Consider the following 27,577-nt stretch of genomic DNA (forward strand, 5'->3'; position numbering starts at 1 on the left):
AGATTTTAATTAATAAATCCATTAGTTCTATAGAGCCTGTGGCCATTCAACCAAGTCATTTAAGTGGTGTCAATTGTCCGGGAGCTGGGCCCAGAATGGGTTGGAAAGAACATTGGGCTGCAATGATTATAATCAACAAGTGCACTGGCCTGGGGGGTCCGGAATGGCTGGGGGATGTTGGGAAATCACAGGCTTTTAAGTAGTTATCTGCGAGACAGTCTGTGATGCAGGCTGGGGGCAATCTTTAGGATTCAGAAACTGATGAGTAATCAAAGCCAGGGGCTAAGGAGCTAAGAAACTAGGGAAAAGGAGACTTAAAGTTTCTATATAGTGAGGGAGCTCCCATATCCCTTAGAAGCACTGGATGCAGCCATTCCCCATGCCGTCAGGGACCCTGGTTTCGGGGCCTAAGGATCAGCCCTAAGCAGGCGCACAGCCTGTGTGTCACCCCTGTGACCCTCCTCTTTCATGGTCTGCTTCCTGCTTCCTGTCCAGAGCGTTAGTGAGGTACAGCTGTGAAGCCGTGTCCCCGCAACGGGGATCCACATGTGTCTGTCTGTCAGACCCCTGATGCTAATGCGCTCCTTAATGAAATTCAGTTCCTCTTCTTTCACGGCAAATCAAATTTTACTTTTAGCAGGTTTTCTGTCCACACTTCCCAGCTGAGCTGCCCCTCTCCGTGTTCCCCCACCCCCACCTGGGCCGGGTTGTGGGGGTGGTGCTGGCCGGGTCGCTGACCCCCAGCACTGAGGAAAGGTGGGGCGGGAGGGCACTTCCTCTGGGCCTTGGACTTCCTGTGCACACCAGGAGGAAAACAGAGCTGCAGGGTGTGTGAACCCACTTCTGCAAGCCACACAAACACTTCTGCACAACCACAAAAAAAAGGTAAATTGCTGTAAATTACCCAAAAAAATAATTCCTGGCAGGTCAACTTCCAGGGCAAGTGAAGGGGTAGTTTTTATCTATAAATTGGTGAACTGATAGGGTGATGTTAAAAAAAAACACACCAAAAAACCTACCTTTTCTCTCGGCACTTGTTGGCAATAACAGTCTGTTTTCTTTTTTTAACGGCTAGAGAAGCCGTTTTTAGGATCTCCGGTTTGCTCTGTAGCGACCTCCACACGTTGATCCCTGTGAGCGCTGTTGGCTGTCAGCCTTAAGGACAATGGATGGCTTTGCCACACTGGTGCTTCTGTTCTCAGTGTTGTTTATCTGAGGGTGGCTCCCCCCACGACGCCCCGAGGGCCCATAGACACATCAAAGGGGGTTCTGGCCAAGTGTTGAATTGCTTTGTGTTTACTGTTGTTTCCAAGGCTGTTTTTAAATTTTATTTATTTTTCCTATATGAAAGTTTTTGTCCCTCCTCCCTAGATTTTACTCTCCTCCCTCCGTCCCCCCAACTAAGTTATACAGACTTTGGAGAAGATCTTGAGAATTTTATAAAAGTTTTGTACAGAAAGAAAAATACTGTCTCAAACCTCACCAGTCAGGCATAAACACTTAATATTTTGGAATATTTCCTTCTAGTCTTTAGGCACATAGTTTGTCATACTTGTTATAGTTTTTCCTCAGATTTTTTTTTTTCAGTTAAACTTTTCTCTAGGTTTCATGTTAACAGCTCCTGGTCCCTCTTAAGATATGAAGATATTTATTTAGCTATCTTGTTAATGCTTGGCATATATTTTCTAATTTTTAAATTAAGTCTCTGTGGTCCTGGTGAGATTACTAATTCTCTAATAAATTGCTATTTGTATTCACCCTCCAAAATTCAGGTTGAATACTGTTTATCAAAACAACTAAGTTTCCAGAAGCCAATGTGCAAGCCTGAGGGGCCCAGTCTGCGGTCACTGTCCCCAACTGCAGTGTTTCCCTTCTTTCTTGGTTGAATCGGCTTGGAATCAGACAGACCTGAGTGTGAGCCTAACTCAGCCCCTGCACTAACTAACCGCTGCCTCTGGGGCACATTAATCCACATAAGCCTGTTTTCCTATTAGCAAAATAGAGATAATAGCGATAATAGCAGTACCCAAACACAGGGTTATTGTGAGAATTCTGAGTCAGGATGTGAGGGCTGTGGCTCTGTGCCTGGACCTGGGTAAAGGTGAGATTCAGTGTGGGCAGCCGCCACCACGCTGCTCCCCTCCTCCATTGTCCCAGGGATTTGGGCTGGCTAGTTCTGCTGGTCTGGGTTTTGGAAGAGGGACCAGAAAGAGAAGGGAAGGGAAGCAGAATCGTGGAGGAGGGGTGCCTAGACACTCCCCCCCCCCCCCCCCCCACACACACACAAGTATAAAGTTCAAGTGTTTGTTTTGGGCACCACCTGAACCCTCAGGTCTGGGCTGGGCGTGAGCCCCTGGCTGGGTTAGGTGCGGTGGGAGTGGTGGGCCAGGGGTTCCAGGTCCTGGGCAGTCTTATTGCAGGAGGTCTGCCTTCCTGGGCTCTCCCCTGCTGGTCTTTTTTTGGGTGTTGCCTGACTCACCCCAAGCCTCTGACTAACGAACCTTGTATCCCTGACATTCTCCCTGGGACTTTTGTGTTTCTCACCCCATCTACCACTAAGGTGCAGCGCTGGAGGGGGTTTCTGTAGAACGAGTATCTTCAGAAATTGTTGATGTGGAAGCTCTTCAGGGCACGAATCCACCTGATTTTTATTTGAATTGCTCTAACTTATCTTTTGATGACTCCAGAGTACTTTGACCTCCTTGGTAGGAAGGAGGAAGGTGATTCCTCAGATAAAACCAACACCTTGGGCTGCACTTGTGAAAGAAATAGCTGCTAAGGTGGAGCTGGGTATGTAAGTGTGCTTCACGCGCCTGTTTTCTGCATATATCATTGTCCTTCTGAGAATGGACCATAGCAGGCGGGTGTCTTTCTTTGCTCTTCATCACATATTGCCTGTGGCAGAAGAACGAGTCCTTGTACACTTGGTACTTCAGCCGTGCCTTTTAAGGGCTAGGAACAGACTTAATCAAAAGAGCTATCTTGGAGGAGTGTAAGATGGAGGGGAGGAAAATTCAGGAAGAGGGAGTGGATTGAATTAATGGGACAAGAGTGATTTAAAACAGTTTAACTTGTTGTGGTCCCCTCAGACTTTCAAGTTTCTCTATTTAAAAAAAAACAACAGAAAGAAAAATTCATGTTCTGGACATCTGGCTTAGAAGGACTGCCCATTCTCTCCTTACTAATGTGGTGCTGTCCCTGTACCTCACATGGTACGAGAGAGAGCCCTCTACAGATGTGTTTGGACTAGTGCATCAGTGAGGCTTCAGTGAGTTAAGAACTGAGGACTTACAAATCCAGGCTTTAAAGGAGTTAGTGTGATTGTCTCCCTGGACATTGTCACCCGGAACAAGTCAGTTGTTGTCATCTACACTCTTTAACTCTGTGTTGCCTGAAAACATAGAACCTAAGTTGCTTTTAAATCTCCTTTTATTATATGGTGGCAACTCAGACTCCATATTATAATTTGCAAGGAAGAAGTTACCACGTAGTATTTGGATAAGCTTGCTTCTGATCGTTTTTTCTTGGAGTGCTGGTCTACAGACATTTTTAATTTTCTTGAGACTCTCTGTCCTCTGTTCAAATTAGGTTTCAGCTGGCAAGGCGACAACTCCATTTATTTACAAGGCCCTTGATTTTCAGATTCCTGCCGTGGGTGGAGCTGGAGCAACCCGGAGCCTGCTGAGTTGCCCAGATGGGTTCCACCTGCCTCCTCCTTGGTTGCTGCAGAATTCCTTTATGCTTCCTGTGCCTGGCTCACCTCCAGATGAGCCTGCTCATTTCCCTTTTCTGGAGCCGCCCCATATCGCCAAGGTTCAAAGGTCCCATAAAGGGTAGGGTGGTCAAGACGCCTGACCTCCATACTCTAAACTCTGACATTCGTAAGAGCCTCTAATCTCCCTGGCCTAATCTGAATTAGTGGGCTGTGGCTCCGGAGCCACGATTGTAATTGCTGTTAGCCGAAGGAAATGGATGGCTGCTGGATGACCCTTAGAGCCTTGAGCACGCAGATGTTTTAATCTAGAATTTAGGGTGGGCATTGTGTCAACCACGTGGCATTGTAGTGTCAGTCTTCTCTCCTAGCTTCTGTGCAGTCGCTTATATTTATTTTTTCCAGTTATTTTTCATAATACCCAGTGGACTTACTTTGTAGGTACTTGGTCAGGGTAGTGTTGTAGCTGGTAGAGAGTGTTAGAAAAATTGCTGCAAGGGACCATAGTTCAGTGCTCTTTTAATAATCAGGGGAATCCAGTCCCTTGAGGACGTGCCCTCCTTGGAAAACAGAAGAATCCTCTGCTTCTTCCATTCCGATGGAAACCTCAAAAGAGGTGGGCCAGGCAAGAGTGCTGACTCACCTCCAGCCATTCTTTTTCTAATGATCAAAGCTGATTGGCTGGATGTGAATGTGCTTGGCGCTGAGTCCTCTAATGATCTCTCCTTTCTTTGTTACCAAGCTCACCTAGAATTTGAAGAAAGTTAAGCCAGTTGTGAAATGTATCACCTTTCAGAAACGAATAGCATCTTAATTGAGTCCCTTTGAAAACATGTCAAACTGGGATTTCTAAGTCTGAGTGTAACCTGGTATGCCTTGAGGTTGGGACCTCAAGCTGGGGCGCTCCGGGGAGACTGGTCCACCTCCAAGTTTGTTTTCTGGCTCCACACAAATGAGTGGCTGTTTGACTATTGGCACGCGACCCGGTTTTCAAAGTACAACCATATAGGGTATGGCGGATTGGTATCCAGGGGGTTTGAAAAGTGAGGTCATGGAAGGCCCAGATGAAACTCTTTGAATGTGTATCACAACTGCAATTAATCTTATTAACATGCTGGGTCTGTGCCTGTTCTCCCTGCCCCGGGTGTGCGAGGGTATTTAAGGGGCATGCTTTGAAGGACTCTCTTCTTTGATGGTGCAGATGGATAACAGAAGCGTATAAAACTTTGTGTCTGGTATTATAAAGGCCTTTTGTGTGCCCTTGCAGATTCATTCAGTTTTGAGAAACAAGCAGAAAGCCTCATGCAGATTGATAAGATGTACAAAAGGGGATGGGTTATAAAGGCTGGCTTGTAGCCGCGCTCTGGGAGCTGGTAGCATTGGTTCCGAAGGGATCTAGCCCCTCCTCTGGGCCCAGCGTCAGGCTAGTTCCGGGGTTCAGGAGAGAGAGAGTTAAAACAGTGTTGATTTGTTGGGAGGCAAGAGTAAACAGCAAACCCTAGAAGGTGCTGTGGAGGCTACCCCTGCATTGATGTGGTAGCATAGGGGTTCCTAAGACAGAGAGGTGCGCGCTGCTGTGGTTAGCTTCCTGGGTGGGGTGGGCCTTGGGTAGGAGGATGGGGGCGGGGGGAGTGTGCTCTTAGGGGAGAGTTAAGCAGGCTGAGTGGTAGGGGCTAAGCCTGGAAGAATTTAAAGGCAATAGATGGCACACTTTGATCTCTCTCTCTCTCTCTCTCTGTCTCTCTCTTTCTCTCTCTCTCTCTCTCTCTCTCACATTTGAGAGAAGGCTAGTACAGTGTTGCATCCTTATAAGGTTGCTGCCTCGTTCTATTTTTGAAGCCCATTTTTTTTTTTTTTTTAGAAGTTATCTAAAATACCCACCTAGACTCCCTTCTGCTGTTCTCTTTGTTTAACAAGTAGCCTTGGGAACAAAGAGGTTGTTTAAAATTGTCAAGTTCAACAGATATGGTTCGGGTGTGCTAATATCCCCTAATGAATACAGAATCCACTCACTAAGTGAATAATTAATAAGAGAAAAGAAATACCTTTTCTTGTGTAATGTCCCCATTTGCTCATAATTAATGAATGCCACACTTACAACCTTATTAAGCCTGTTCTCTTAAAGTTTCCTTGCTGTGTGCTTACAGAGGTTTCTTACCTGCAGGACTTCTCACAGCCTTTAGCATTCTAAAGAACTTTGGGAATCTCCGAGGGGGTGGGCAAGCAGGAGGAGTGGCCTTTCCGCCTGCAGAACATCTTGGAGCGTTAGTGTGTGTGTGGGGGGGGAGTGGGCGGGGAGGGGGGCGTCTTGGGGAACCTGGTGCCCTGCGTTCGGCAGCCGCTCTCCATTTTTCCATTTACTTTTCCTACCCGGAGATAAGTGATGCATCTCTTGATACAGGAGGATGAGGGGCTGTTACATCCCTTCCTTCCTTTTTATTTGCTTTTGGAAACATGAACAGCAAACATCTCATGTGGCCGCATAGGACCGTTGCCTGCAAGCTGTATTGGGGCAAGATGTGTTCCTGAATCCTCATAAATGGAAAAGGGGCTCCAAGTCTGTATCCTGCGATTTAAAGAAACTCTTCCCATCTGGCAGGGGGACAAAACCCTGGAGTGGCCAGCATGAGTCAGCATGCCATGGCCAGACACCAAGATAAGCGTGGGTCTCTGGACGTGGCACCCGGCCGACGGCCAGTACTGGTGCCGTGAGAACACAGCAGCAAGCAGCGCGCTGTGCTTTTAAGGTCAAGAGCAGCAGCGCCACGCACCTCAGAAGCAACTGTTCTGATTCTTTCCTTCAGAAGAGACTCCTGTTGGCTCTTGAACAGTTGGTTGTCCTTTTACTGTAACGTATTATTTCTACGTTGCTTTCTTCTGGTCTTTTCCTTCCTCGTTCTTCCTTTACACCTGTGCACGTTACAGTCTAGGTTCCCACTGTCCAGTAGGGCACCCGAGCCACATGTGGCTCTTGACATTTGTGTTATTGAACATTAACATTTGAAAATTCAGCTCCACGTGTCAAATGCTGCGATGCCACGCGTGGCTGGTGGCTCCTCTTTGGACAGCACAGATACGGGACGTTTCCATCACCGAATGCAGTAATGCTGTCGGATGCACTGATGTGTATCAGCTATGCCGATCCTTATTTGGGAAAACTTTCTGGGCCCCCTCAGAACCTCTACCTACCTACTCTAGCCTCTTATGGTACCGAAAGTGAAGGACGTCTGACAAAGATCACTGACTGTAAATGCTGTCCCCCACGGTCCTTCTCATACACAGTCATGAGGGTCAAGCAGGACGAGCTCCCAAAAGGCCCCTGTGGGGCCTTGCGCGTTTAGCTCTGTGTGACAGCCCTTCCTGTATTATCACAGGGTTTCCACTTCACACGCCTAAGAGACATCTCAGGACAGTTTTTTCCTGCTAATCATACTTTAAAATCGAGTGCCGGAGTACCTAACTTGACTTGTTGAAAGTTTCTGTTCAGCCCCCAAACAGTTTGCTCTCTAGCTCCTGGAAATCACTTGTTAGCACTGTGCTGTGGTGCGAACCTGGGCTGGTTTGCTTACAGGGCCCTCCCTTGACTGCAGTGGAGAGATCTCTCCCAGAGAAGAGTTTCTGTTTTGGTTTGGTCCACGATACTTCATTTGATGTCTTTGTTGGAACAGAGTCTGGAGGGAAGACGTCTAAATGACTTCGTTCTGCTCGAGCTATCCCTGAATTCCATTTGCAATGAGGGGTCCCCCTGCTCCGAGGAAGTGTGGTCTTAGAATGAAAGGTGCTTGATGTTTTGTTCTGTACACAATGCAAGACTGGCACGTGTTCTGTCTGTATTGCGCTGGGTACCCCATTCTGTTTGGGACATTTCCACGCCTGGAAATGAGATGAAAAGTAGGAATCCATGAGTTTGGAATCCAGCCTCACTTAGAGAAAGCACCTGTTGGCCTAGTAAGTTTACCCTTCTCTCCTGACACAGGCTGGACCCCAAACCTGGCCAGGAGTCAGAGCAGCTTCACATGAGAGCTGTGGGACCACCCGTGGAGAGAATGATGACACCACTCCTGAGTGTGTGCCATGCCCCTGTCACGGAACACTGTGTGTGTATTGTTCCCATTCAGAGAATCTGTGCTATTTGCATTTTTTTTTAAAAAAAGGGTCAGTAGTTTTATTTCTTACGTCTGTGATGCAAAAAAAAAAAAAAAAAAAAAACACAAAAGAAAAAACACAAAAGAACTCCCAAACCAAAGAAAAAGGGAAAAAGAACAAAAACCCCAAAAGCAAGGGGATGGGGTGAGGGGAGTCAGACGAACTTGAGCAGGCTGTTAGCCAAGAAAAGGCGGAAAGGCAGGAACCACAACTGTTTTTCCCAGCTTTAAGTGCTTGGCACAGAGCCGGGCACCAGCTGGCAGTCAATAAGTAGTTGTTGAATAGTGGATTGTATTGTGTTTTCAGAACAGTTCTATAAAGTATGTATTGCTTTGCACATTTTAATGAGGTGAGACAGCTGAGACTCAGAGAGGTTAAATAACTTGCCTTTGGTCACACAGCCAGAGCGTGGCCGAGCTGTCATTCAGACCTAAGTGTGTGTCAACCGTGGCCTGCAGGCCTTCCTTCACTAGGCTAAAACAGAGGCGGTGGGAGGGACGTGTCCACCTTCTCGCTCGCTCTCTTGGACGTAGCTTTTTATTTGTTCAGGGGTTTTTGTTGTTACATTTTTAACTTTGGGATAATTTCTTAGGTGTTGACATCATTTCAGAATGACAGAAAAGTTAGCAAGAAGAGTATAAATAATTCTCAGACCCTTTGCCCATGTCTGTAGAGGTATATTCCTGGGAGGCCTTGATTTGTGAGCCGTGGTAAGCTGAGTTCGGCTCCTCTTCTGCAGCTCAGTCTGGGCCGCGCTGCCTCAGGAGTCCTGTGTGGCTGTGGGGTTGGGCGTGTCCCTTACACGAGAAAGTTCACCAGTGAGAAAACAGCGATGTGACCCCACCCAGGAACTGCAGCGAACCCAACAACAGCCCGCAGGGTTTACTGGATGAAAACGTGACACAGGAGGAGCCCAGGGTTTGTCATCTTGTGTGGAAGAACTCTGTCCTTCCAAGGAACTGGAGGGTTTGGGGGAATGTAAAAGACACAAGGGGCTTATAAAAAAGAGGACGTGGCACTTCCCAAACGGACGCTCAGCTGTGGCATCATACCCTTCCCTGCTGCCAAGAACAATCGCCGATGTGTTCTCAGACGGCTGCACCCATGCCATTTCCTCTCCTCACTGTCAAAATGAAAGATTCCTGTTTATCCTCTGTTTTATCTGTTCCACGCCTGCCACACAGCTTTCTTTCTTAACCCTCTCCTCGCTTTCACCCTCTGTCCCCATGGTACCTACTTCTCCTGGCTTCCATCTTTTCCTCCTCTTTCCTGCTAAGACAGCTGTATTTCCAAGGGCACTGTATTTGAAGGAAGGGTAGGAGGGTTCTTCCCTATGTGAGAGGAGAGGGGGTCGGCCTCTGTTAAAGGGGTAAACAGTTTGGAAGTTTTCCAAATCAGGAGACTTTCTCCAATTCTGACACTATAAGAAACCAGTGTCATTTGCTCTGGGTCCTGAGCAAATGACTCCTGTCATTGCCCTGCAGCCGGACCCCTCTACTTGGAGAAACCAGGCTCAGTTACCATTTGGGAAGCCTTTTTTCTTTGACATTCCTCCCTCGTACTTGGCTTGTCCATGAGGGTGGAGGTGACCTTCCCACCCCCAGGGAAGTGCCTGGTGCACAGCAGGAGCTCAGCAAGGACTTGCTCAGTGAGCAGGTCTTGGTCCGTGGGCTTGGTATACAAATGCTACATCAGCTGACTTAAAAATACAGGATCACATAAGAGAGTAGATCTTAAAGTTTCTCATCACCAGAAAAAACGTTGTAATTGTGAGGTGATGGATGTTATTAACTAGAGTTACCGTGCTGGTCGTTTTGTAATATATGTGTGTATCAAATCCTGATGTTGTACACCGAAAACGAATACAATGTTATGGGTCATTTAGATCTCAGTAAAACACAGAAACCAGAAAACCCAACACAGGAGCATAGCCTTTTAGGTTTTAGCTGCTTCTCTGGGATTTACTTTCCTTTAGTACTGAGGGTTCAACCTTGGAAGGATTCTTGGAGACCGTCGGGTCCAACTCTTTTCTCTTATTGCTCTCTACAGTGTCCTGGGTTTGTGATGTCTGAGAAGGCAGGGGAGTTATTATTACACAAGCATGCCTCAGCTGTCCCTGTGTGGGGATCCAGGGAAAGCGGCTCTTCCCAGACTGGCTTGCTCCGTTGATTTTCCTCCAGCTTCTGGGAATGCAGACGTGAGGGGTCTAAGGATAGGTGCTCAGGTCAGTAAGCATCAGCCAGACCTATAATTAAGAACTGACCAAGTGAAATAACAAGGGGAAAGGACAAGAACTGTATGATTTCATTCCTATGTGGGACATAAAACGCAACGAACAAGCTCATAGATCCACACAACAGAATAATGGTTATGAGAGGGGAGGGGGTAGGGGGAAGAGGAAGAGGGTAAAGGGGGTCAAATATATGGTGATGGAGGAAGACTAGACTTTGGGTGGTGAGCACACAATAGAGTATACAGATGTTGTATTATACAGTGGTACACTTGGAATTTATATAATGTTATTAACCAATGTCACCCCAATACATTTAATAAAAGAAAAAAAAGAACTGACCAAACTGACTCAACTGCTCGTTGCTCTAATCACTCCGCTCACCCCATCTCCTCTTCACTCTTAGACTTCTGCTTCTCACTTGAGTGGGAAGCGGCTAGGGTGTGCGGATGCTGCAGTATTCATGCAGTCCGCTGTTTCGTAAGGTTTTAATAGTGAGCCTTTGGTTTCCTTGATTCCTCAGATGGACACATCTTGCCAGTTGGTTACACCAGTGAGAACAGCATTAGATCTTTTCAAAATTATCCCAATAGGCCAGGAAGTGCCTTCGAGATGATCTGCTCTGGTCCTTTTATTTGATAGGAAATGAGGGAGCAGGCTAAGAAAAGTTAAAAAACCTCAGGCATGGGATTAGTTGGCGACTGACTCGGGATTAGAGCCCAGATTTTACCCTCTGCCCTCCCAGTGTCGCATCCCACACGCATGGAGTGGATAGGAAAGAGCAGGACAAGCAGAGAGATGCAATACGTGGTTTAAATATCCTTGGAAATAGTCATTGAAGCTTCTGAAAAGTTACTTTACAGTTTTGTGTGTTTTTCAACTAACCAGTGACACTAAAAATAAGATTGCTTTGGGATTTCACATTGCCAGACAGAGTGCTCCCCAGGGGGTGGAGGCTGGCTCCTGCTCAGGAAGGACCCCACCACCTTGAGCTGGTAGTTCTCCAGTCTGAGCCAATGCTGACCTGCCAGACTTCATCAGGGCGGTGCTGAAACTGAAAAGTTACCGAGATAATTATAGTGAGCACACCCCTCTCGTGGTCTTAAGATCAAAGAACTTGATACCTGAATGGATCGAGAGCCATTTTATACTCTTCAAGGGTTCATGCACGTTCTGTAGTAGCCGTTCTGTGTAACACTAGCTTGCAGTGAGAAGATGGGAACAAATGCTTGGTTGGATAATCTCCAGCTGTGAGGATGGTGTGACGTATCTGGCTGGGAAAGTGGCACCTGTTCAGAGGTTTTATTTGGGGGATAAATCAAGATAACTGTTCTTCCTCTCTTTGTCTTAAATATTGTTAGGTCCCACCATCTTTTCTGAGTTGCTACTCAGGTTCAAATCTCATTAGGCAGTCTTTATTTAAGTTTTCACACACTCACAGGAATGGTGGACACCTATTAGATTTAGTGGAAACAAATGAGGACACACAGCCATGTGGCAGTACTTAGTGGTTTCAGTCAACGGTTGGAGTTCCTTTGGGATCTGGCTTCAGATAAGTTCCATCACTTCTACAGAGCAGTTAAGTTCCTATTGGCCGGTTAATTTACTTCTTAGTGCTTGATCTCTTCTGGAAACTGGAGTCATAGTGCCTACTTGGTTAAGTTGTTGGGAGAATGAAATGCAATACAAGTCAGGCGCCTGACATGCCTGGCTTCATGCGGTCACATACAGTTGCGTGGCCGTCTGTGATCACATATTAGCCATTGCATGTTGTCATACGCCGGTGGAACTCTTTTAGACCATGAGTGAATTCTTCATAGTGTTAAGGGCACTTAACTCATATTGTCCCCTCCAGAGAGTGGAGAGGCAGGGGTGAGACCTGAGGGATGAGGGGTGAGAGGGGGTGGGTGGGGGAAGTCTGGCTACTTGTATCTTGACATGAGGATGTGTTTTGTCGTTGGGTTTAATTTGACAGGTCAGTGATTCATGCCAGTTAACATTTATTAACCACTGTACGATATTTTAAAGCTATAATCATAAAGGTTGTGAGATTTGCTAACGAGAAGCTTTTGGTATGTGTCTTTAAATATTGTTTACAATGGAAATAGCCAATCTAGCAGGTACTCTTAGGGAATGGTGTTTTTGCAGAAGGGAAAGTGAGCAAAGACAATTTTGCAAAATAGTAGTTAATGAAGTATTGCTTTTAGCTACTGACAAATTAGTTTTATTTGATATGTTTCTCAGGAACACTGTAGTCTGAAGGACTGAGAATCAGAATTAGTGGATGTGACTGGAGAATTTGAAAGTGAGAGGGGGTGAATTTGTTTGTGTGAGAGAGAGAGAGAGAGAGAGATAAAGAGAGAGAGATAAAGAGAGAGAGAGAGAGTTTCAAGGTGAAGTGCTCCATAGTTGGGCATAGTGGTCTTGGGTGTCAAGAATTCTGCATTATCTGCATTTTTCCTATGATTGCTCACGTGGCATGGCTTGTTTTTCTTCTAGGATGTGGAGAAAGAGAAGGAAACCCACAATTACCTCAGCAAAGAGGAAATCAAAGAGAAAGTTCATAAATACAATTTAGCAGTCACAGACAAGTTGAAGATGACCTTGGTAAGCACCCATAACACTCTTTAAGTTGACAGATGTCAAAAGAGAAATATAAGTTGTTGGTACTACACTCTATCTGTATGTTCTAAAAATCTCTGAATCACACTTTTAGAAGTTTAATGAACAAGATATGTAGGACAGAAAAATGGCATGTTTCTGCATCTTTCAGATTAAAGCTGTATTTTGAACTAGCTTTATCTCAACATCAGTTAAATGAAGTTAAATTTTATTTTAAAAGAATATTTTGTGGAACCCTGGCTCCCCCAAAGGATTTTTAGCATTGAGGGTAATCATTGCTGGCTTAACATATGAGCGGTACCTCAGATTCTAACAAGGCCTTAGATACGTTCTATCTTGTGTAACTAATTTCGAAGTGTCAGGTAGGGGATTTTGTGCCCATGGATGGGGATAGAGCTGAGCTAGGACTTTTGTCAGTCGGACAAGTACATAGTATTCAGCTTCCTACACATTGTTGCTTCAGGCTTCTGCAGCGCTGTACCAACACTGTGTGGAGCTCAGTGGGGAGTGAAGGGTATAAGAGAGGGCTTGGGGACAACAGAAGGAGAGCTGACAACAAAGCTAGAGGATTCATGTTCCTTTAAACTGGGCTGGCGTCTGCCTCGCCCACCCATTTGGTGACTTTCCTCCAGGCACCTGCCATCCCTTGGTGCCACTTTTCAGGGCTCTTGGACCCCTGCCTCTCCATCTATTGACTGTGAACTGACAGAGTTCAGCAAAGGACAGGGTGGCCTGTTTAGAACAGGCCCTGCTGAATTCTGTGACCCTGGAGGAGGAACTTTTAAATATAAACCCTGGTGATAAAGGATCCCTCCTTAGCGGGACTGCCAAAAAGGGGAGAGTGGCAGATGAACACCAAGATTAGTCTTCATTATTCCAGCAGTGATATTTCTCCTTTTCAAGCAGTTTTCATCAAAGAAAATTGCCCCTCCCCCCCGCAACCGTGGAGATGAAAACAAATGCAAGTTTCCATGTTTCAAAGATAAAACATTTGAAGTGGTGTTCCACAAGCCTGAACAAGTGAATTAGTGTTGTAAACTGATCTTGTGGAAAGAAAGAAATATAAGGGACCATAAAGGAGGTTTCAAATGTCCCACTTTAACTGTGTCATTTATATATAGCACCTTAGGATTTATTGAAATAAAACGTTGCAATAATTTTTTTTCGAAATATACTGAATGTAAAAAGAAAAAATGAAGGCAGGACCATTGTTATTGTTTTTGGCAACTAGGAAATAGTAATTCTACCATAAATTAGGTGCTAAAATTCATCAAATGGTGTCTATTAAATATGTACGGGGTTTTCTTTTGTATAAAAATTATACCTCACTAAAGCTGGTAAAATATATGTATATATAGAAGGAGACATAAATACTATGTTAAAACAAAAAGGACAGGAAGTGCTTATAATATCTGTACTTCACACTGTAGCTTGAATTTGCTTTAAAAATACTACATTGCTGTTTGAGGTTCCTGAAATGCATTGTCATGTGTCCCGTGTGATACGGGATTTGTGTTTTATAAAGGAGTTTTATAAAGCAAAATTGGTCATTTACGACATATCATAATAGGCAATAGGATCAAAAATAGCTTGTTTTCTTACTGCCCACTGCTTGTTGACTTAGGTATTTCAAAGTCCTAATTGTGACCTTTTTTGTGTGTGGGGAATAGCTGGTCATCGGTTGCAGATGTCATTTCCTTTGAGCAGTGAGCCTAGACCCACCCCCGAGCTTTAATAAGCTGCAGGTTGGGCTAGCCCCGGCTCCAGTGGGCCCTGACCTTTCGCGTGCAGCTTCAGAGGCGGGAGTCGGGGCCTTCAGTCACCCACGGTTTCTGTGGCCACATCTGCCCTACAGACTTGGCCTCTGGAAGCGCTTTGCTGCGGTGCGTTGACCTCCTTCTGAGGTCATTCCCTTGGGGGCCATGTCGAGTGAAGTTGAGCCACAGAGCTGTAAAAGGCACGAACAAGACAAAGAGGGTCTCCCTTCCTTGGTTTGTTTTGCTGTGCTGCTCCCCATCCATCGCCCCAGCTAACTGTGCGCTTTCTTCCCGCTCCAGAATTCCAATGGGATTTACACTGGCTTCATTAAAGTACAGATGGAACTCTGCAGGTCTCCACAGACGTCCCCGAACTCCGGGAAACCTGCTCCCAGTAGCAATGGCTGTATGAACACTCTTCACATCAGTAGCACCAACACTGTCGGGGAGGTGATCGAGGCCCTGCTCAAAAAGTTCCTCGTGACCGAGAGCCCTGCCAAGTTTGCACTTTACAAGCGTTGCTACAGGGAAGATCAAGGTACACTGCCATGCTGAGACTGAGAACGGGCTCTGCTCTTACTAAGGGGTTTTTGGGGTTTTTTTTGTCCTCATTAGCAGAAGGAAGACTAGTGCGTGTATCTGTCAGTTACGTCAGAGCAGGGACAGATGCTGGAAACCAGGGTGACCATGGCATGTACTTCATGCGTCCTGGCTGCCCTTATTTTTGAGTCGGGCAGTTGTGCACCTGGGGGCATCCACGTGTGAGGGGGATTTACGGAGCATTTTGTGATGTGCACAGGGGGGTAGCTTTGACTTTTTATTTTATTTTATCTTTGACGTTAATGTTCTTTAAGACAAAAAAGAATGCCTCTGTGCTTGAAGTTTTCAGTAGTACCATGTTTCCCCGAAAATAAGACCTAGCCAGACCATCGGCTCTAATGCGTCTTTTGGAGCAAAAATTACTATAAGACCCGGTCTTATTTTACTATAATATAATACATATAATATAACATAATATAATATAGTATAATATAGTATAGTATAATATAATATTATAATATAATATTATAATATAATATAATAATATACTATAATACTGGGTATAATATAATGTAATATAAGACTAGGTATAATATAATATAGTATAGTATAATGTAATAATATAATATAATATATAATAATATATAATACTGGGTATAATATAGTGTAATATAATATAAGACTAGGTACAATATAATATAATAATACCGGGTATAATATAATATAATACCTGGTCTTATATTAATTTTTGCTCCAAAAGATGCATTAGAGCTGATGGTCCGGCTGGGTCTTATTTTCGGGGAAACACGGTACACCCCACGTTTGATGTACATCTGAATTTGGAGTGGCCTGGTGGACGTGTGTTCTCTGCGACCTTGAGGATGGGGAGGCCCGTGTGTGTTAGCACACATTTCAGACTTAGTGACGTAAATGGCCCAGCTCCAGGCTGTTCTGGTTCCTTAGCTTGTCTCACCGGCCATTACACTGGAGCATTTTGGCACCCAGCACCGCCCCTCCCACCCCAGGCACATACAGTGGGTGAATAACATTGTGATCTGGGGGCTCCCTGTCTTTACTTAATACCCATATTTAGCTGACAGGAAGAGAATATTAAATGACTGCGTGAAACAGAGTAAGATATTTCAGGTTAGGTACTCGAGCAGAAATTGATACCAGTGGTAGACCACAGTGATTCACTAAGCGCTAATTTGAAAGTGGTGTGTGTGTGAACAATCAATGATTTACACTTTTCTCTAGTTTTTCTGAGTAAAGCCTTCAAGCAGCTCTAGAAGAACATAGACTAATCTGACATGATAGGAATGCCCTCAGTTGTGTGCGGATGAAACCCAGCTACTTGCGGAGTGTGCGTACATGATCTAACACATGCCATGGGCTGGGCCCTGCACAGAGGTGAGCAGGCTGAGGGTTCCTACCGCTGAGGCCACCAGCTCAAAAATGGAGACAAGTTTATAGCTGTAGGGAAATGAGCACCTTTAATGAAGCTGTACCCAAAAGTGCCAAAATAATGCAGATAAGCTCAGGCGGCATTTTTATCTTATCAGCTTCTTTGCCTGCTCACCTGGACTTCAGCTGTACAATCTGACAGTAATAGCATCCTATCGAAATAATGCCCTCATGGCTGGCAGATCTTTCAACACGACAGGCAATCGCAGTACCGTGTGTGTGTGTGTGTGTGTGTGTGTGTGTGTGTGTGTGTGTAGCATTAGACACATAGAGCTGTGCACATAGAGCTGTGCTTGTAGCACCAGAATTTGTAATCTGATGGCTTAGTTTGTCTGTGGCTGCTAATTCTAAATTAACCTGCAGAGAGATTTGCTCCTAGAGCTCTGATTTCATGTTCTTTGGATGGTGTATTTTTATTGTTTTTAAGGGGGTTGCAGATCCTTTTTGAAGTTTGTAATCTTGCTTTCTAAAAGGAGGTGCAGAATTAATTATAAGCCCATCTGGGGACTAATACCCATTTCAACTCATTCCTGGAAACTATTTCCTTTTGGATCAAGGCACAGTTTATATTCTGCAGCTAGAATGAGGATAGTATAGACTTTATCCCCTCTGGGCTACTGGTAATAAGATGAGGAGGGTGGTGACCCGTGGGCTGGCCTAACATGGACTGTTGCCTGATCTGAAGGAGGACGGAAAGGGGGGAGTGTGGTCCGGGAGTGGCGCAGTCCTCTGTCTGATGTGCTCCTTGTTTCTTTCCCAGTCTACGCCTGCAAGCTCTCTGACCGGGAACATCCCCTCTACCTGCGTTTGGTAGCAGGGCCTAGAACAGACACGCTGAGTTTTGTTCTCCGGGAACATGAAATTGGAGAGGTAAGTGATTGTACATTATTGCTTTAAACTATACAGAGCAGCTGGCCCTGTTTTATTGCTCTAATCTAGTGACTTTACCACTGGAAAGGAAGGGGCGGGGTGAGTCTCTCTCTCTCTCTACCTCTCCCCTTCTCCACCCCCCCCTCCCGCCCCACCTGCTGTCATGGAAGGAGGAGAGGTGGGCCTGTGGAGGGTGCTTTATGCGTGTTTTTGAATTGTTAGAAATGAACCCAAAGTTAGTCTACAATATAAGTATTTTACAGCACTCATTATATTGGTCTTTAGTTTTCATAGGGGGAGGAAATAAATTTTTTTACTTGATCTCCACCCAGAGAGTCATTTCATCCCTCCTACCTCCAAATTCCTCTAATCCAGCTGAACTTTGAAAGTTGACACTCTCCATATGTTTGCTACTAACAAGTCTCCAGGCGAATTCGCTCTAAAGTGGAGTAAAAGGGAATTCAGTGTCTTTACCAGGAGAGACGTTTAACTTTGTAGAATCTTTTTTCTTGTTTCCCAGATGATTAAGAAATTGTGTTTATGTATGTAGTATCATTTGCTATTTTCCCTGCAGGGAGCATTGTATTTAGGCCAGTTCAGGTGAAGGAGAAAGCACTTTATTTAGACTGTCCTCCTAGATCAAGTATCAACTTTAAAAGACACTTAAGTAAACTTCTCAAACTCTGGGTCTCAGTCTTTTGTCTGGAACAGGAAATGGTATGAATTGTCCATTTTGTGATGTAGTGAGAATAGGGTTTCTAGGTTAAAAGTGAGGAAACCAGGACTCTGCTTCCTACTTATCCTCTTGTTGGATTAGGAGTGTGACCTTGGGTAAATCTAATGTTTGCAGTCCTCGGTTTTAAAATCTGAAAGTGGGACTAAGGATTTTAAAAGGTGGTTTTAAGTCACAAATTAGAAATGTATATGTAAACGTGCTTTGTATTAGTGTTCCAAATGGCTTTATTAGACTTCTGTATGGTGTTCTTGTTTCTCCGTTTTTTAAGGTTAACTGAATGGAAGGAAGAAACTTTCCATAGATGTCAGGGAGTGGGAGGAACTTCTTTTATTTTGGGGAATATATGTGAAAAGTAAAATGTTAATTTTTAAAAATTAACAGAATATCCCAATGTAGAAAGTTTTGCTCTCCTAGTCCATGTTTCTCATTTTCTTTAATAACAAGCTCAAAATTCACCTCCGGGAAGCTTTCGTCTGTCATTGAGCCCACTTGGTGGGTTTACTCTGTCTCTTGTCTCTTCACTTGTATTAGATTATCTCCAAATTTTTCCCTGACCCGACCCCTGGGAATTCTCCGTCAGACTAGTTCCCGGCAGTGGCGGTGATTCTCGGCCGGCACCAGGGCTCCCTTTTGGGAGGAGAGGACGTAGAGGCTGAGTGATGCCGAATACCCTTCTTGATATCTACTGCTCTTATATTAAAAAGAAAACCCAAACCCCAAACAAACAAGCCCCCCCACCCAAAAAAACCCAACACCAACGAAAACCCCACACACATTTATTTTGTGCCTGCTAAGTAAGTACCAGGTGCTTTTAGGGAAACAGAACTCAGTCTCAAGGTCAAGAAACAAAGCTCAAATAGTGAGAAGTATGCAGTGTAGGTAAGGAGTAGGCAGGAGAGAGACAGAGCAAATCATTAGAATAATTTTGATACCTTTTGTGATCAGGGTTACCAGTGCTCAGTGAGGGCTTTCCAACAGACTTAATCCTTCCTAATAGGCTTACCTGGGAAGGGAAGGGGGAGAAGGCACAAAAGGCTTCTTAAGCTGAGACTGGAAGGTGGAGGAGTTTGCCAGGCAAAGTGGAGGAGGGGGACATGTGCACAGCCACTTGGGGTCGTCGGTGAGGGGGAGACGGGACTGTGAGAGACGTTAGGGTCTTTCACACTTGGCAGAAACAGCCAAGGGAAGCCATTGAAGGGACCGAAGCAGGGGAGGGGTATGACCAGATTTGCATTTTACGAAGAGTACAGCAGTCCCTCCTAATCCGTGGGGGACACGTTTTAAGATCCCCAGTAGATGCCTGAAACCATGGATGGTACTGAACCCTACGTATACTGTTTTTTCCTATACATACGTACCTTTTCACTGAAAGGATGCACTTTGCGGGTGCTTTGGCGCCATTAGGAAGTAAAATAAGGATGACTTGAACACAAGCATGTGATACAGGGAGAGTCATTCTGAAAATCGAGATGTCTGCTAAGTGACCAATGGGCGGGGAGCCTCTGCAGCAGGGAGACCTGGGCAAAGTGGGTGACGCCTGTCCTGCACAGGGTAGAGTGGATGGCTCAAGATTGCACCTGACTCAAAATGGTGCACCATTTAAAACTTAGGAATTGTTTATCTCTGGAATTTTCCATTTAATGTTTTTGGACCACGGTTGACCATGGGTACCTGAAACCCTGGAGAGTGAAATCGTGGATAGCGGGAGAGGCATCTGTGTTCAGGGTGGCTGTTTCGGGGAATAGCTCGGGGAGCATAAGAGTGGAGCAGGGAGGCCATCCCAGGGGAGGAGATGGTGGTGGCTGGCACGAGGGGCAGGAGAGATGGAGAAAAGCAGGCAGATTGGAGAACTATTTAGGATGTGATGAAATTTATTATGGGAAGTGAGAAAGAAAACAACGAGTGACAGTGAGGTCTCCAAGTAGAGGGAAGAGAGTGTTTTAAGACGGAATGTTTCTAATGCTTCTGGGGGTCAGTCAGCAGGGAATGTGTCTGCTGGAAGGCCTGACCTTCGTGAGCGCCGTTTTGGAGGACAGTGCGAGGGAGGGAGCCGAAGGCTATTGGAGGGAGCCGAGGTCGGAGTGGGAGTGAAGGGGGTGTTGGAGCTGGTAACACAGCTCAGCTCTTACACACATGGCTTCGGAGGCACTGGGCTGCCAGTGCCCCGGGGAGGGCAGCCACACCTCCACGCGCTCCTGGCTGGCATGCCTAAGTCTTGCGGGAATTAAAACACCTGGCATTCTTCTTCCTGCACCCTCTCACAGTGGGAAGCCTTCAGCCTTCCAGAACTACAGAATTTCTTGCGTATCTTGGACAAGGAAGAAGATGAGCAGCTGCAGAACCTGAAGAGGCGTTACGCGGCCTACAAGCAGAAGCTGGAAGAAGCCCTCAGCGAGGTGTGGAAACCGGATTAAAGCGGGGCTCCCTGTCACTGAGGGACGGTGCAGGACCCGTGTACAGACCAGCAGCGAGGGTCACTTCCCGGAGGGCTGTTCTCTGGCCCTGTGATGCGAGGGTCTTCCCCTTTTTGTCTCTAGATGTAGTTCCCCAAACGTGGTCACGCAGCATCCTGTACCTTCGACACCCTCTGTAAGGGGTGGTGCAAGCTTGTTCTGTTACAGCACTGCAGTGTTACCTCCCAGCAAGCTGTGAATCTGGTCGCATCGCGAGCATTGGAGACTGCTTTGAAGCATGGACTCTGGGTTTTTACAGATTTCCTTTGGTTATTTTAATTATGTGATGATGTTAAGCTTTAGGGATGTGCAAATGACTTTTCTTTTTTACAGCTTAACAAGGAATCTATCTGAATAATTGTCCTATGTTGAAACTACCTGTTTTTTTATGCGTCTTTTTTTTTTTTTTTTAAATATCAGAGGAAACATCCATGTAAATTGAAAGGCACAGGAAGCTAGGAACTCTGAGGAATTTGTGAAGGATTTTGGAGGAGGTTGATAAAGAAAGTACAGAGCAAGTTTGGAAGAAGGCTTGAGTGGGGGTGGGAGCTGCGGGAGGGCGGTTTGGGCCAAGAGTTGATAACTGAAAGAGAAAGGTGTATTAGCTTGTAAAGGAGTTAAAAGCATTCAGTTTTGAGATGTTAGAACCATTGTAGGATTGTTTATTTTCTTGGTGAGTCAAGTGTGGGAACAGAGCCAAAGAAAGTAGGAGCTAGACCAAAAAGGGGAACTTGTAACTGCAGCTGACCTGAAATCAGCATTCAGGCAGGTGGGTCTTCCAGACCTCGGCAGAGGGCAGAGAGCTGGAGCTGCCTTGCGGGGACCAGCCGCCGGATCTCTCCTTCTCACAGTGGAAGGTCAATTAGTGCAGCCTCTCTGGTGGGGCAGTGACCATTTGCTAACTCCTGTTAAATTACAGCTTTACCCCAGGTTGTTTTCAAAGCTGAAAAGGAGCTTGTGTCAGGCAGCTGTTTCCCCATGATTGTTAGCTGGGAGATTGGTCAAGTAAAGCGCTCACAGTACACCTTCGTGACAATCACTCCCTCCTTTTCCCTCCTTTTTCCTTCCCTTTCCCTCCCTTCTTCCTCCTTCCCTCTCCCTTCGCTTTTAAATTGAAGTCTGTTCTTACATAATGGAGAACAGGAGTATCGATTAAAGACCTAATACTGTCAGGTCCTCAGTTCCAAAGAGGACGTGACTGAGAGGCAGAGGGCAGCAAGAAAAGGAGGGAAGCCTGCCCCGAGCTGACCGCCATCGCCATCGAGGGGCTCTTTTTGGAAATAGTTTAACAAAAGTGCATCTTCTACCAACCAAAGAAATGCAGGTGCAATAGAAAGCCTTAAAGCAGGTGGAAGAACCTCATTTTATGCAGCAATTAATCTGGAAACAATGGGAAAGGTGTGCTGTGGTTCTAGAGGGGGATTTACAGTCTATTTTTAGTCTAGGTATGTTTTCTTTTTGGTTTTGTTTAAATTCCCAAGGAATTGTTAACACTTTGGTGACACCTAATGGATTCTTTGTGAAATTCCAAGGTGCTTCAGTTCTTTGCCTTTTAAGTGAACTGTGCCTTTTATTGCATTTATTTCTCTTGGTGGCTCTTCTGACTTGTCAGAGAACACCCATCTTGCTGGAGGCAGATGTAGTGTTGGTTGTGCTGTGCCGCACACGTGACTGAGACAATCCTATCTTCCTAAGCTTTTTAAGGAAAGTTGGAAAAAAAAAAAGTAAAACTAGCTATAAAATATGTATGGCACATCTTGTTTAATTTTGCATGTAACTTCTTTTTAGTGCATTGATGAGGTTTTAGTGTCATTGTCATCCAACACTTTACCTTTATTGTTCAGGGAATGCCTTCATGGTTTTTATACTGGTTTTACTATTCATACTATGGCTTGGGTTTGAGTATACTGTTATCAACCACCTGCTGTTTTCATTACCCATCCCAGTGAGCTTACATTTTGTGAAGCGTTTGTTTCTCAGATTAAGACACTGTTAGAACCTAAAGTAGTAGCTGATGGGTATCTGTGAATTTTTTTTTTTTTTTTTACTTGAAGCAGATTGTCTAAAATAGGCATCCTCACCTGTATTATCCAGAACCTTGCTCAGTGTCGTGCGCACTACAAGTTGCAATTTGGAAAACTTACTGTACTGAAATTCTGTCAGCTCGTGGTTCTTGAAGACTGATGTTCTCTCCCAAACACTGGTTACTGCAGCAGCATTGTTAATGTATAAAAGAAGAAGGGCCACTCGGGCTGCAGATTTTGAAAAATCATTGTACAAATTGTTATGTTAAATTAAACTATCTAAGCTTTGCTGTAATACTGTTTTCTCTTCAGTATATGATGGTACAGGAACAATGTTAAATGAAGGGGTAAGTAAGTATTGCAGGGGAGCATTTTAAATCGCAGGCATAAAAAGTTATAATATTTATAATTTTGATGAATTTAAGTTTATTTTTATAGGGAAGATTTTCCTCCCTAAAATTGTTTTTGGAATGGCAATTTGTTTCCATTATTAAAAGTTAATGTTGTTAGTTGATGTTTGTGTGTTTTTATTTGCGATAATATGCCATATCACAGGAGTGGGGTAAACTTTTGCAGATACATGGGGACACACGCCAGAATGTGACAACTTTTACAAGGTTCAAGTGGGGCCCATTTTTTTCCTACTAAATGTCATTTTTCCTTTGCCTTATCCTCTGGGGAAAAGAACCCTAGCTGAATGTTTGCCCATGCAATACATTCCTAAAACAATTGTTTTAATTGTGAAATATACAGACATTCAGAAGTATATAAGGCATGTGAACAGTTTAAAGAATTATTACATAGTGGACGCCCTGTGGCTGCCACCACGATAGAACATTGTAGGTTCCTTAGAAATCCTCTCCCTCCACCCCCATTCTTGCCCCTGAGGTCTCCCATCCTTAGAACAGACCACTTTCAACATCAAAGTATTTGCAGTTTTTGGTCAGTGTGCCTCTCACTTGGCTGGGGAATGTTTGGTGGTCAGCAGCGGTGGCGGTTCTCCATGCAACACCACCTTCACCACTTAGGCCTCTGAGCCTGCTGTAGGCAAATGTTTTTACGCTGCACTGCCCCCTAGAGGCGCTGATGAAGTAGGAGCAAGGCTGCATCCATTGGGGGAAGCATTTCAAGTACAGTAGCTGCTCACACGTGAAAACATGAAAGAAAATGATGGCTCTCTCCGTGGAGTTCCTTTTTCACTGAAATAGCCAGAGGAATCTAATTTGGGAGTTCAGCCTGGGTTATTATCACCCAAGGTGCAGGGGGATGTTTTGGAATTTTTATCCCTTAAAGGGAATTAGTTTCCTGCCCTAGGCTTCAGAATGTGTCACGGATTGATAACTCATTTAGATAAATATTCTTATGTTGCAAAATGAGTTCTCAAGAATTGTATACTGTGTTTGGGACTCTTGTCAGATGATCCCAATTAGGAGTTTTGTCCTTTTTGAAAGAAGAGGGAACGTCTATGTGATAATAGCAAATTCATACAAAGTCCTTACCGTGCGACAGGCATTACTCTAAAAAGCTTAATATGTGTTAACTCATTCCTTCCCCCTCATCCCCGTTTTGCAGGGGAGAAAACAGACATGCATTGAGGTCCAGCAGCCTGGCCCATGGCCAACTCCCTCCCCCAGTTCCTCCCCCCCCACCTCATGAGGGAGTGGCAGAGCCGTCCCCGAAGCCAAGCTGCCCTGCCTCTCCAGTCTTTTCCTGTGAGTGCTACCCAGTCTTTCAGTTAAACGGCTTATTCAAAGCCTGTTAGGTGGCCTCTAATGGGCAGTTCAAAAGCAGGTCTCTTTTGGTGCAGTTGGGATTTGTAGGAAATTAAATTCTTGATGTCAGAATGCTTTATCATCCATTATTTTTGCTTGTTGCTGCTGTTCTTTTAGCATTCCTGTTAAGTGATTATACTAAGTTACATACGCGTAGAGTGAAACACCTACCTGTGTTTTTGTTTGCAGGTTCTGTTGCATGGGAGACACTGACAGGGCAGGTAACTGAACCCGGTGTGCTCACCGCAATTAGCCAGGTGATTCCTTGGAACCACCAAAAGAATAGATTCAGAGTTCAAAGTTCCGGAGGAGCCACCACATACTTGCAGGCAGGAGTTTTACTCTCCTATCAAGGGTGATCCGCTCCAAAGTCACACAGGAAACTGAGTCTTTAAGGTCTTTAAAGTGTACACTTGTCTGGTGTGAATCAGTACTTGCATAAGTAAGTGCAAGAAAGCAGCTTTGTGTAAGGACTGGGGGCGGATGGGGCAGCGGAGTGGGCAGCGATCATTAACTGCAGGGTTTTGGGTTTTGTTGTCTTTGGTTAGGGGTTTTGTTTCGTTTTATTTTGTTTTCTGGCAAATCTTTCCCTTGAATTGTACAAGGTAAGCATGGCAGGGTGTAGAAGACAGACCCTTTTGGTCTTAAATATAGTTTCCAAAGATAGTTGTGATCCTCGGGATTGGCTGAGGTCGTACTTGGCAGCAGCTGAACTCCAAAAGCTCCTCTCTTCCCATTTCTAAGAAAAGTATCAGAATTTCTATTAGGTTGATGCAAAAAATAATTGCGGTTTTTAAAAAAAGGTTACAAATAATTGCGAAAACTGCAATTACTTTTGTACCAACCTAATAAATGTTTACACACAAACAACAAAATATCAACGCTCTTTCAAAAGAAGTTGGGGTTTCTGTCCCGTGTCACCCTCGTGCTCCCCTCTTCCCCTCTTTAAAATTTTGTTCTTTTGCAAGTAAGGCAATAGAGCCAGATGCACAGTAGGTCTTGTGAAAAGTCGTTAGGAAGCTGGTAGTTGGGAGAGGGCAGTGTTTAAGGTCTATTGGAAGAGATTTCAAGACAAAACAAAGTCTTTGAATGGAAATGTCTTAAAAATGAGTTAATTTGTGTGAAAAAGGGATGAGTGCTACACATTCCTAGTTTTGCCTCGTTTCTGAAAAGCATAAGCACTGATGTTGCTGCTGCTGCTACTGACGTCTTGGTTCCCTTAGCAATTTACAGTTTACAGTTATCTGCAGTGTATGGCTTTCTGTGTGTGGTTAGTAATACTCTAACAACATTTAAGCTTACTTTCATATTATTGGAAATACAGTGGGGTTTATGCTTATTAAAATGAGAATTGTTACGGTTCCTTCCTTCCTTTTTTCCTTCACTCCCTTCCGCCCCCTCTCCCCCAACTCCCTCCCTTTTTTCTTTCCCAGCCAACACCTTGGAACTCACCGTAGTCATATTTGAGGAATGAGAATATGTGGTTTACTGTTGGGTGCTGTGATATCTCTATTCTTACAACCATTCCTTTTAAAAAAAACCTTTCACTTTAGTTTGTTCTGTTCTTTGCACAAAAAGAAACTTGAGTAGAACACCAAGTGTTTTCTTTCATCCAACAAATATTTCTAAATCGCCCTGAGGATATAATTAGGTTCTGGGTAAGTGAATGTTGAGAAAGAATATCATGCCCTTGTCTTCATGGAAACCGGCGTCCACATGTTAACACAAACTGGCAAGTGTCATGAAGATGAAGGACAGTGTTATGAGAGTTTATTATTTAGGAGGTGAGAAAAGGCTTCCTGGAGGAAGTGATTAGAGCTGAGCTCTTAAGGCTGAGTAGGAGTTCCCAAGCGGAATTCATAACTTAACATGAACATTTCTTACAGGATGGGGACAGGCTTCTGAGGTCTTTCTTTTGGCAGCATGTTACATCAGTGTCACTCTTGCTGTTTTCCCTCTATTACAAGAAAAGAACTAACTAGGGCTCAATAATTCTCCCTAGGATGAGTTCATCTCTGCCAAGGGCAGAAGTGAAAATGTATAATGGCAGTTCCTGTGGATCCTCCCGTTTTTCCCCCCAGTAAAGTGTTTGCTTACCTCAAGGGCTGATGTGAGGACCAAATGAGATGGTAAACGTGAAGGTACTTTGTACACTATAAAGCTTGACGTTAGTGCAAGGTGATATTTTTCAAGTTGTTTTTCCTACAGTGGTGTTAATGACTGCTCTACCTTGGGCCATGATGCTTACCTATCACTAAAATTCAGCTGGAAGCATCACCTAGGATGCAATATCCAAGAGGGACATTTTTCCAAGCAGAAACTTTCTTGTTTTTTAAACTCATGCTTAATGCAGTTATAAGCAAAACACTCAAGATTCTAGAGCAATTGGTAGATGAAGAAATCAGTATTCAGTGCCTTCCTTTGGGCTCCCCATAAATACAGTGGCACAGTGTTGTCTTGTCTGACAAGTTACAGCCAAAATGCTCAGCCGCTGGGAGTGGGGACGCCCGTGCTGTCATGGTCACCGTAAGGCGAGAGTGATGCTGAGACACCCAGATGAGAGGGCCGCGTGTTGGTGCGTCTGGGGGTGCCATCTGGGGGCCTTCACCCATTTCTAGACAGTGTTACGCATATGAATTCTGGCCCCAGGTAGTAATCTCCTGGGGGACGGGACCATGTCTTCAGCTCACTTTGTACCTCTCCCAGCTGCATGGCACAACGTCTATGGGACTAACAGTTCAGAGAGGTGACTGGAAACAGCCACCTGGGCCACTGCGAGATGGGACGCCTGACCTGCACGCCGTCAATGCCCACCCCTGGCTGAACTCTTAACTGGGCCCTTCCGTGGCATTACAGCAGGGAGAAGGGGGCACGGCGACCGAGGCCCCGGTGTTTACCCTGCTGTGTAGGGACCGGAGTTGTCGGGGGAGCATCTGGAAAAGCACAGTCAGAAGCTGAAGGCCGCCCTGAGAGCGGTTGCCTTGCAGACTGCTGAAAGAATCCAGGTTGTCAGGTTGGTCTCAGACCTAATGCAGTTGCTGCTCACCTACTCCGGGAGGTGCTCGGAGACAGGGACCGGGGAAGAAAAGGACACACAGCAGCCATTTTCTCAGGGATTTCCGCAGAACAGAATCAACTGTGCTTCTGAGCGACTTGCTGAGCTTTGGGACGAGGCAAGGGAGTGGTGACTGACGATCTTGATTTGGATGACAGGTGCCTCTGCCAGCCGGCCAGAATCCTGGCAGGCTGCA

General features: G+C 45.1%; 1 protein-coding gene across 1 annotated transcript in view; it reads left to right on the top strand.

The window, feature by feature from the left end:
* The window catches only part of RASSF3 (Ras association domain family member 3), a 68,798-nt gene extending 45,730 nt beyond the window's left edge, over positions 1-23,068 (top strand). The window contains exons 2-5 of the mRNA XM_019732455.3: positions 12,588-12,695; positions 14,768-15,005; positions 17,232-17,341; positions 20,342-23,068. Of these exons, the coding sequence (XP_019588014.1) occupies positions 12,588-12,695; positions 14,768-15,005; positions 17,232-17,341; positions 20,342-20,491 (606 nt within the window). The 3' untranslated portion in view covers positions 20,492-23,068. The remainder of the gene's footprint in view (positions 1-12,587; positions 12,696-14,767; positions 15,006-17,231; positions 17,342-20,341) is intronic.
* Positions 23,069-27,577: the final 4,509 nt, after the last annotated feature.

This window comes from Rhinolophus sinicus, chromosome 1, assembly GCF_057876585.1.
Source record: "Rhinolophus sinicus isolate RSI-liver-muscle chromosome 1, RSI-T2T, whole genome shotgun sequence".
NCBI classification, from domain to species: Eukaryota; Metazoa; Chordata; class Mammalia; order Chiroptera; family Rhinolophidae; genus Rhinolophus; species Rhinolophus sinicus.